An 11,006-nucleotide genomic window follows, 5' to 3' on the forward strand; every position below is an offset into this window, starting at 1 on the left:
CTATCATTTAAGCTCTATTTAATGAGATTTTTTCACAGATTTTGTTATATTTCATGATATTTCCTGCTATTAAGATATGATGCTTGAGAGGGGCCGAGAAATTGGAAACGGGCCGGAATTGGAAATTGGATTCGGAAGTAAACACAAGTCCCGACATATTTTCACATTAATTCAAACTTAAAAGTGGCCAATGATATATTTTTGTGCATAATTTATTATAATTTAAAGCATTTGAGAGGTCTGTCCTCCGAAAATGAAATTTTATCATCCCGCCATTTCATATTTTTTTGCGCATTGCCGATTGAACAAAAGATACTCGAAATTATATGGCCGCATTGATTTAAGCTCGAGGGTGTTGTAGTGGATTTATGTGTTATCCTCATTGAATCGATCAGTTGGAGTTTCTGTTGGTATTTAGATACGATTTGTAAGTATCTAGGATAAGTACTACCGATATATTTGCGTGGAATAGTTTGATTATTGGGTCGCAACGTCCTTTGAGTTATCTTAAACAAGAATGGCGGAAGGCACATACGAGTATGAATGCATGCGAGCGGAGTTGCTTGGTCTTCCTAAACCTGAAAGGCAACCCGAGTCAGAAAAACCTCAGGTTGTAGATGACGAAGATGAAGATATCGACGCTGAAGCTGCTAAGGTTAAACATAGACCTTAATTGTGCACTATTCAGTTGGTAGCTGCTTATTCTTTCGTTCGGTTTTTTCTTTGGTTTAACTTTATTTTCTCTTTGGTTTTTAGTGCTGCTTTTTAATTCTTTATCTTAAATCCCGTTCCTGAAGATTTTACGTTTTGCTACCCTGGAGATTTTATTTACCTCCTTGTCAGAGGTAGAGACAATTTCATTTTAGTTTATATGCTATTGAAGTAAGTAAACTGATGATCTTTTCTGGTATTTCACTTTTGGCCGTGCGTCTTACATGTTCTGATGATATTTTAGGAACTAGAGGATACTAAGGATGACATGAAGAGAGTTGGAGGTGGTTTGGAAGAACTGACTAGCATATTGGCCAACACGCAGAAGAAACTAAATTCATTCAAGGCAAGCTACTTTGTGCTCAATTTTTTTCATGTTCTCTTACTTTCGAGGTTTTAATTTCCTTGATTTTCACTTTCAGCCCAACTTCGGAAGTCTAAAAGATCTTTTTCAAAGGCACTTAAGCACAGATAGTGCGTCAGGGAGTGCAGATGTTACGAAAGCTGATGAAGGAATGAAGGATGACATCAATGCCACTAGTGAAGGTAACTAGGAAGTTAGTGCTGAAAAGTAAGATTTTGTTTTTTCATAATTTTGCCTGGCTGTTATGCACTAATTTTGGGCTGGGCTGGGATTAATCTACTAAACAAGAGACCTTTCAAGGGGACAGGTCAATTTCAATTAAGGTGAGGATGATGGCTGGGACTTAATTTCCAGGGCCTTCTAAAGAGGAGGGTAATTTGCGTTGGGTCCCCAATTTAGTGTTGTGGAGAGTTGTCCGAAAATGTTTTATCGTCCTCTTTTTGTGAGGGGGGGTTGTGAGTTAGAAATCATTGCCTAGGGTCTCTAATGTCTCTGGTTCAGCCTGTCACTGGTCATATTAGCTTGAATGAATGTGTTAAAAAGCAACATTATAAATTAGTTACGTCTTTTACTGCAGCAGCACTGATGGAAGAATTTGTCTTGAAACTATATTCTTGAGGCCTGGCTACACAATGAATAATTAACCTGTACAAGTTAATGTCTAAATGCATGAATATGTGAATGAACAGAAAATAGAACAAGTTCTAATTTGGTTCATGCATTCGTACATGTTCTGTTCCGCTCCACTAAAATCATTCATTCAAACAGGCAAACTTGTATGTGTTAATGTACCATTTAACCAGGCCTTTAAAGCATTGAAAGTTGATATAGTACATATTTGCAATATACCTGATGTCTTTTGAAACATACTACAGTTAAAATCAGTCAATTTCAACGAGCTGAAGACAGTTTCAATTCAGTATCACGTGAAAGTGTGTAGAAATGATAATTCAACATAGTTGAAACTTTGGATCATGACCAGGGATTTTCATCCCCATTTCAACAATTATCATCACTAGATATCTTATGCAACGGTTACAAAAAATACCTCTGACTTGGGTGAGCAATATTTAAGAAATGAACTAATAAGGCTTTGATTGCTCTTATTTCTTCTTGAGACTTAAAGTGTTGTTTTCTATCTTGAAAATGGTCACCACTTCAACAAATATGTACTGATTTTACACCCTTTGAGTTTACTCAATGTCTTTATTTTGATTCATTCAATGTTGTGGTATCAAGTATTCTTTGTATTTATGGTGATGAAAACCTTTTGGTTGCATTACTCCAATAATTTCCCCCAATATGGTCAAAAAATTTAGCATCTTCCCGAACACTCAGTATTTCAGATCGATCAAAAAAATCAAATTTCTCCTCTCCGATGTATTTTTGTTCTGTATAGAAAATACGTTTGATTAGTATTGAATAATTCTCTTATCTGCATCAAAGGAAATTCATTTTCTAATCATGAATTTGCGCTAAAGTTAAAAGTTTGTCTCTAATCCATTTTGTACAATTATGGAAGTAAACATAGTTATACTGAGCTAAAACTTTTCACTATTCATAAATATTCAGTAAATGTAGCCGTAAAAATTAAAATAGCCTTTTTTGGTGGTTGTCAGTTTTGTTGCACTATCTGCAGTTAATGGGTGGTTGAAATTGCCAAACAGTAGGTAATTGCAGAGGTAAGGGTTTTCTGATAATGTAGTGCAAATTACTCATGCATTCTATGAAGTTGGGAGGAATTGAAGGAAGTAATTGTTGTCATGAGATCTTATTCATGCTGTCAAGGCACCCTAGTTCTAAATCTAATCTGGATCCATTGATGGATTTTATTTACGTATGTCATACAAAAATTATGTAAACCCATCACTGTACATATTTTGTATCATGTATGATACACTACACTCATTGCCAGTTATTACTGAAGGGCACAATTCTTTCTTTCTAACGCATGGTGTATCAGATATGATACACTCCATCGTTATACTACGTGGTTCTTGAAGCAGTAGGTAGGCACAAAGGTGATCAGCGCATGGGCGTACTCAGCGGGCAGCTTTCCCGCTGTAGAAGCAAAATCAGAGATATAATTGCCATGAGAATTAAAGAATCTGGATAGCGTAGTGGTCTGTGCAGTGGCCCGGAAAGCCAAAGGTCCATGGTTCGATTCCCGGTTCAGGGGAATTTTTTCTCATGGCAATTCTTGTATGTTTCACTGCCGTTCACGCGGCAGGGTTTGAAATATTACACATAAAAAATCACTGTCATGGTTTTCTTAAAAGTTGGTTTCATAAACCTTTTCTGTACTAAAATTTTATAACTTGAACGACCATGGCTTGCACCCCCCCCCCCCTCCCCTATGGGCGTGCCCAGAGAGGGGTAGGAGGGGGCTGCTGCTCCTCCCCCCCCCTGGAAGCAAAAATTGCAAATGTCTTTAAGGAAAATAATATTTTTTCAAGCAAATAATTTTAAAAACTAATAAAGAGCTGTTACAGTTTCCTTAAATGTTGGTTTCACTCACCTTTTCCATGCTTAAATCTTACCTATAACTTAAACAACCATGGCTTGCCCCCTCCGCCCCCTCTGGTTTTGATCCTATGTACGCCCTTGGATCAGCTTGTAATTATGTTGTAGGAAGTCGGTATCTGTATTTCTAATTAGTAAAGGTACAGCAGGAAACTTAAGTATGGAAGTAAAGAAACAATTTATAAGATCCTACATCTGGAGTATGCTCCTATACGGAAGTGAGGCATGGACAATGACCGCAGCGGAGAAAGCAAGGATAGAGGCCTTCGAAATGTGGTGCTACAGAAGAATGATGAAAATCAAATGGATCGACAGAGTTAGTAACAAAGAAGTCCTAAGAAGAGTAGGAGAGAAGAGAAGCCTCATGAAAACCATAATAAGAAGACGGAACAACCTTATAGGCCACATCCTGAGACATGATGGCCTGATGAAGACAATCGTCGAAGGACAAGTGGAAGGTAAGAATGGAAAAGGAAGACCTCGAACAAAATATATGGAACAAGTGAAGAGAGATGTGAAAGAGAAGAAATACGTAGGTGTGAAAAGATTAGCTGAAAGGAGAATAGAGTGGAGAGCTGCGTCAAACCAATCCTAGGATTGTTGACCAATGATGATGATGATGATGATGTTACTATGTTGTCTCGTATTTATTATATTTTTTGTAAGCATTTGCATTATCATTTCTTCACTATTATTATTTGTAAAATTTATCTCAACCTCAAACCACAAGTCATAATTTAAAAATTTCATCTTCATACTCAAATATGAATTACATTGGTTTAAAAATGCGTTATTTACACTTTTCTAGTGACCGAGAAAATAAGTTATGCACGTTCTTCATAATGTATTATGCATTGGAGTTTGAAGGCAAAGAGTCGGCACTTGGTATATCTACCTGCGAGAAAAGAACATAATGCTGAAAAGGCATTATAACAAGATTTAGGAATCGTAACCTCCTTATGGATGTAAATTGTATTATGCTTTTATCGAATTGTGAACAAATTGAGCCGGTGGTGACTAATGTAGAGTATATGATATTTCAAGGTGAGAACGTATTTATCACCCTGATGAGTTATAACGAGTGCTTCAAAAGCTTGATAATGAAGATGGGAGGGAAGGGCAGGTCAACTACGATGTGGAGAATATTTTTTTGATTTCTCACATGAAAGTGAAGGGGAGGAAGAATATATTTTAAGACGCATTACATTCCAGTGAGAGTCAGCAGTCTGCTAATAATATTGTCAGCCGCCCACATAATTTCAACGTTTATCTAGATCAACGGAAAACGGTGAAACGTTTTGGCTGAACTCTTAGATACAATTTGCAAACACCCAAACAAAAGCTAAATACATTGTTCGTGTTTCACCAGGGCCAGCATCATTTCCTAAGAATGCCGCAACCGAACTCGAATTGTTGCCGAAAACGATTTTACTGAACGTGATTGAAAAAAATGTCGAGAATACCAACTTTTATATTGAAGGAAAACTGTCATCTCATGTGTACTCGAGAATCAGAGGTTGCATCACTACTTCTCGTATAGAAATAATATCTTTATTTGGAATTAAATACACTGTCTCTGTAAATAAAAGTTGGAAGGCAGATGCTAGAAGAGCTTGTAAAACAGATGGAACAGGCCTGATAATTTGCAGAACAGCGTTTGGGATAGAATGAATTCGAATGGGAAAATAACAGCAAAACATTACTATTCAAGTCTTGATTTAGCCATTTATTTGCTATAAAATGGTCTAACTTTATTAGGTACCGTGAAAAAAATCCTTAAACCCACAGAGAGTTTCTACCCTGTAAAATTCGATAGGCTGCAATTTCATTTCTTGGTTTCCAGGATACCTGCACTCTTGTTTCGTACTGCACTAAACGAAACAAATGTGAAATTCTTTTGAAGTGCTTTCTACGTTGCACTGCAAAGAGGACATGAAAACAAACTGTAAAACCTGAAATGATCCTGAACTACAATTCAACCAAGGGAGTTGTCGATTCTGTGGACCAGAAGTGTGTAAATTGCTCCCCTTCAAGACGAACACGAAGGTGGCCTCTATCACAATTTCTCCGGGTTTTTTTATATGGCTACTCTTAGCGACCATGTGATTTTTGTAGCTAAGAATTTTGAAAAAAGTCCATCGAAGACCAAGAATGGAGTTCATGGAAGCTCTTACGTTTAGCCTTGTAGATGAAAATTTCAAGTCCAGGGTGAAAAAAGGTACTCTTCCAGCAGACACATAGGCTTTTCTGGCAATGAGACTTGGGAAAATTCCTGAATTATTTGCTTCTGCATATGAACCTCAATGTAGGGCGGGTCATTGTTTTACACGTGAAAAATGTAAAAAATATGAGACAGTAAATATACGAATGTTTTCTATTTATATGCAATAATCGTTCCACATGCGTTAAAAAAATGTCACGAATGTCATTTCAGCAGTAGTGATGGCCAATAAGGATGAAAAAATTGAAAAATTAATTTTGCTTGCATAGTTTGTTATTTTTAAAATTTTAATGATTGTATTAACGATTTGGCATATCCATTTCCTTTTTTGTGTTTTTTTTTTGACTTTATAATGTCTAGATTGTCGTTTGCAATTCCTTTAGAAAAATTAGTCTAAGTATTTATCAAGAAATTTTCATATAATTATGTCATTTTTTTGTTTATAAACGAATGGGAAAACTATTTTAAGTGCTTTTATTTATTAGAAGTTACCCAAATACGTATGTTAAAACACCCTCAAATTTAAATGTATACTTGGGAAAATCAAAAATGTGGAATTGCGGCAAAAAAGCCGCTAGCGTGCACTGGCGCTATACTTGCGGGCGCGTGCACCTAAGGGTTAGTATTAAAAATATTACCTAAAAATTAAAAAATATGTAGCAGAAAAAGTTATTGAAATTTTGTAATTGAAGCGTTTCTCGATATATTTTATGAAGAAAGTATATTTTTGGGACTTATCTAGAAATTCATGCATTTAAGGGCTAACACCCATCCATAAAAGTTGCATGAAGGTAATTCTTCATTCACTCAGTGTTTCATCTCATGGTTGGTTTCGATTGGTGGGGGGAGAGCCCTCTCCTGATAAAACCATAACCATGTGAAATTCACACATTCAGGGCCTGTGGGACAATTCATATCCCTGGGCCATCTCACACTTGGAGGATTTACGGGTGGGGTATCTTAATGGATTCACCTGAGATTACAACACTTGGTTCAGCAACTGAGCACCCTACCCCAAGAGTGTTGTTAAACTATCTGCACCCTCCCCTACTCTCCTTTTTAAGCGTATATTCTTAGCACTAAAAATCTTTTCAGGCACCTCTGGAATGACGAAGAAACTAGAGAGTGCTAAAAAAACAGCCGATGACCTGGGTGAAGAGATGTCATCGCAGGTAGATAAGTTGGATGCTCTTGTGGCCAAGGCAGAGCAAGCTGAAATGAGTATGGCAAGTCAAAATAAACAAATGCGCAAGTTTCTCCATTAATATTGGCACCCAAGTCTTTTGTCCCCATGAACAAAGAATGCCATGAAACTAAGTTATTCCCGTTCCCAAATGAAAGTTAGGTTCACCAAGAATCAGGCCTTTGAGTCACTGTTGATAATTGATCAAGGTGATTGATTTATTAATGTTGAAACGCAAGTGTTGTCTTTCCTTCGGTTTTCTTGGTTGCTATTTGAAAGAGGTGGCATGCAAATGAGAATCAAAATAATTTTAAGGCAGGATATTTTTTATGTGAGATCATATTTGGAGAGCCTTTATTCGATAATCATGGTTGGTGACTCACTTGTAACTAATTTTTTTATCTATATTTTGATAATTAATTCTAAAAGTGATTTAAGGGAAATCACCCTTCTGACATTTGCGATAGTTGATGTACTATTTTTTTATAATTCTTTGACATTTAGCATAGCTTTACATTGTTGATTGTCGAACCACTGAAAAGAGGATATATATATATTATTTTCATGCATGTGAGTGTACTTTGTTGTGGATATAAATACAAATTTATAGTGTTGTAGAAGATGATAAAGCAATACATGTTATTTATATGGATACATGATATGTTTGAAATTTTCCTACATAGTTGTTGAGACATCTTTTCCAGATTCTTCTTACGTATGTACATATGTATATTGTAACTGTGGAACTTCTTAAGGAATTATATTGATTTTAATGAACATAATATTGTATGTTGCAAATGTCTGATTAGAAGAGGCATATTTAACTGGAATAATTGATGTTTGTGGTTGTTTGAAATTTGAAGGATTTTTGAACTGCATAACGATGGTGGGAATCTTCTCAATAATTCCAGAATAATATGTATATTGTTTTTTGATGGCATTTTGTGGGGATATTTACTGAGTAAATAAATGTTCTTCAGATCATAAAAGGATCTGGTATCCCCTGGTGGTATTGAAAGTAAAAGGTTGAGCTAAATTTTTAATGTGGGTTTGGCATTTATTAAAGTTTATAATACACAGGTAATGAACTTCTTGTATTCCAGAATTAGACCTAGGGAATGATGAGTAGATTTCCGTATTAATTATGCTGAACAGATTTGAAGTATGATAAATACCTACGATTTCTCTTGCTTGTAGTGAGTTGGGATGGGATCTCTGATGTGACCCGAAGGAGCTTGATTGTGACGTATGAATTGTCATTCATTTGCAAGTTCCTTTCATTTATGCTTAGCATGTAATTAAGAAATACATATATAACTGATACTGACAATCGGAAGAAAGCCGTGATCAATTGAAAGAGGTCAAATCAATGTAAATGAGATCAAAATATACACATGAATTGGTAATTTAACGCATATTAAGAGCATTTCCCGGCCGATAGAAGTATTGAAATGCTGTATTCATGTTCTCACGATCAATCTTCAAGCATCAATTCATTGATGGAGAGCTTTTTTCACAACAATATTAAAACTTTAGGAACTTTTGGAGGATTTTCCCATACTTGAACATACTGAAGGGGGAGCTTGCTTTTTCACCTCTAATTCTTATTTTACACATTCTTTGGTATTGTTTTTCTTTTTGGGAATTTGGAATGATAATCTATTTCCCATGGATAGAATTAATTTATTCACTTAAGTGGTAATAATGCTTTGCGTTGAACTGGTGTTTTCATGAGATGTCACCAAATTTGAAAAATAGAAACGGTCTCAATTGAAATGAATGTGTACTTAATTTAAGATTGTTTTTTAATGTATTTTTGATATAACATCAATGTGTTACAATATTGCAATTTTTTGTAACTACCTAATTTGGGTGAATTTTTCAAATACATTCATTGCCTCCCATTTTTTTCACTGTGATGATATCTCAATTTTTTTCTTTTCTAAAGGCAGTAATATAACTTCAGTAGGAAAATTAATTTCTTATGAAAAGGTCTATTATCACTCCTAAATTCCTTTGTTTATCTTTGATCTTGATTGCATTCAAGAGTGTTTTTCCTTCCATACAGTATCATTTTACCGCAGGATTGAAACAAGTCACCGCCAAGAATCCAGAAGTGTTTTGCGATGAGCGTGCTCTCTCACGGTATGTTATGCTCAAAGTCATCTTTTACCGAACGTTACAAAAGAGAGTTTGTCACTGTGTTAGGTGGGATATTTTCACATCAGTGTTGTGCAACACGCTGTTCATGATGATCTTGGGAATTTATAGATTATATATGGAAATTCAAGTTATCGTGAAATTTTTTTAGCATGCAAAATCTTGAACATTTAGATGGAACGTTAATTTTATGGGCGGCTTAACATTTTTAATTGTATGCAAAATTTCCCAAGGGAGCTAAAATTTATTTACTTCAAGGTTGGAAACTAATAATTATGTAGAAATAATTTTTGTAAGTTCCTGTACAAATACCAAACCAAACCTCTTGCAGGAAGAGTTTATTCCAAGGCATTTCTATTCTTTCCATCGAAGCTATCAACCTGAAAATTTTGTTGCCATTGTGGATAGGATTTTCACAATTACATCCAAGGTTGTGACTCTTAAATTCTGATAGCCGTGTAAGAATTTTAATGCTCAAATAAAGCCTTATGCGTCATTTGAAATTAATAGGATTCGAAAATGAAAGGAGAATCCAACTTAATTATGCTGCACTGTTGAGATACCATGAAGGATTTCATTATTTTCTATGCTTAAAGAGGAAAAATATCCATGTCATAAAATGCATTTCAATGTAGTTTAAACTGCTATGTACTTAAAACAAACGTGATAATTTTTTAAGAAGAAATTTGTTTCTCATGAATGCTGTTGTGCCATAAAAGTGTACATCCGTTTTATATATTTTTTTCATTGATTCTTGTAAGAATTTCTTCAATATCCATTGAAGTTCCTGGAAAAGAAGTTTAAATTATGTGAGATGTAAGTCATATAGCTTTCGATTATTGCCATATTTGCATGCGGTTGAACCTTTCACAATACTCTTATCCATTTTTATATAACCTTGGGGACAAACGAATTTCTCAGAATAATGCCACTTCAAGAGAGATATTTGCAATATCATGCTTGAAATATATTTATAATTTTTGCCTATTCATGATCCAGATAATTGCGTCAATTATAGATAAATCAGTATGCCAAAGTTAGCTTAAAAATCTCCTTCCAAACTATATTTATTTACAACTGTTAGCTTGATGTTAAGTATACAAAGTCAATTCATTTAATCAATGGTTGTGAGGATTAGTGGATGCATTTGCATTATTTTTCTGCAAGAAATGCCATCTGTTGATGATGGCTTTTATATTTGGTAAGCTTACTATAATTTGTAATTTCAGGAGGCTGTCTTCCAATTTTAAAGTTTTTTCTTGACATATATTTAAAAGTATTACAGTGGCGGTAAAATCATCATTGAGCCCTGCTAAACTGCTTCCATTCTCAGCCACAATCTGTCGCAACCGCTAAGAGTAATTTCCCATTCCATCTTTTTGACGGAGAAATCGGCGATGAGTCCACTTACTGTAGGAGTAATCCTGAGCCTGAGGCCAAATACAGCTTCTCTAAACGACAGATTGAGTGCAGTCATACTCACCCAGCCGTCCAAGAAGTCATGCCCCACTTTTTGCAGCACCTCAGAACAATTCTACTAGTATTTGAGCCAAGGGAATGCCCTAGCAGCTAATGAGTTCAGTTCATACTCGGTGGTTGACGGACAGCTTTTAAGCCTTATTGAGGGAAGTGTGTGTTGGAGCAGCAGCCACCACGCTTGGCTTGCTCAAGGCTTGAGTTTTTACATTTGATCAAATCACTAGCCGATTGAAAGCTGGTGAGTTTGAAAGGTGATTTTCAGGGCTCTAATTTGTAGATATGGAGACACATTCGTGTTCATGATGAATCTCAGGTCATGGGGTGTGCAACTAAGCTATGCCTTTCTCAGCCTTCCTTTCCACTAT

The 11,006-nt window shown here is 35.5% G+C and overlaps 1 protein-coding gene across 1 annotated transcript; it reads left to right on the top strand.

Annotated features, from left to right (window-relative positions):
* The first annotated feature begins 313 nt into the window (after positions 1–313).
* Positions 314–8,873, top strand: LOC124156314. The gene is made up of 4 exons (XM_046530792.1): positions 314–655; positions 956–1,057; positions 1,134–1,257; positions 6,915–8,873. Exons 1-4 carry the CDS (start codon positions 518–520, stop codon positions 7,082–7,084), a joined length of 534 nt encoding a protein of 177 aa, XP_046386748.1. The 5' UTR covers positions 314–517; the 3' UTR covers positions 7,085–8,873.
* Positions 8,874–11,006: the final 2,133 nt, after the last annotated feature.

This window comes from Ischnura elegans, chromosome 3 (genome assembly GCF_921293095.1).
Source record: "Ischnura elegans chromosome 3, ioIscEleg1.1, whole genome shotgun sequence".
Classification (NCBI taxonomy): Eukaryota; Metazoa; Arthropoda; class Insecta; order Odonata; family Coenagrionidae; genus Ischnura; species Ischnura elegans.

Excerpts from the sequence above, each read along its gene's own strand:
- LOC124156314 (XM_046530792.1), top strand. The coding sequence starts at position 518 with ATGGCGGAAGGCACATACGAGTATGAATGCATGCGAGCGGAGTTGCTT. Across the intron at positions 656-955 it reads TCGACGCTGAAGCTGCTAAG|GAACTAGAGGATACTAAGGA; the intron begins GTTAAACATAGA and ends ATGATATTTTAG. Across the intron at positions 1,058-1,133 it reads AGAAACTAAATTCATTCAAG|CCCAACTTCGGAAGTCTAAA; the intron begins GCAAGCTACTTT and ends TTTCACTTTCAG.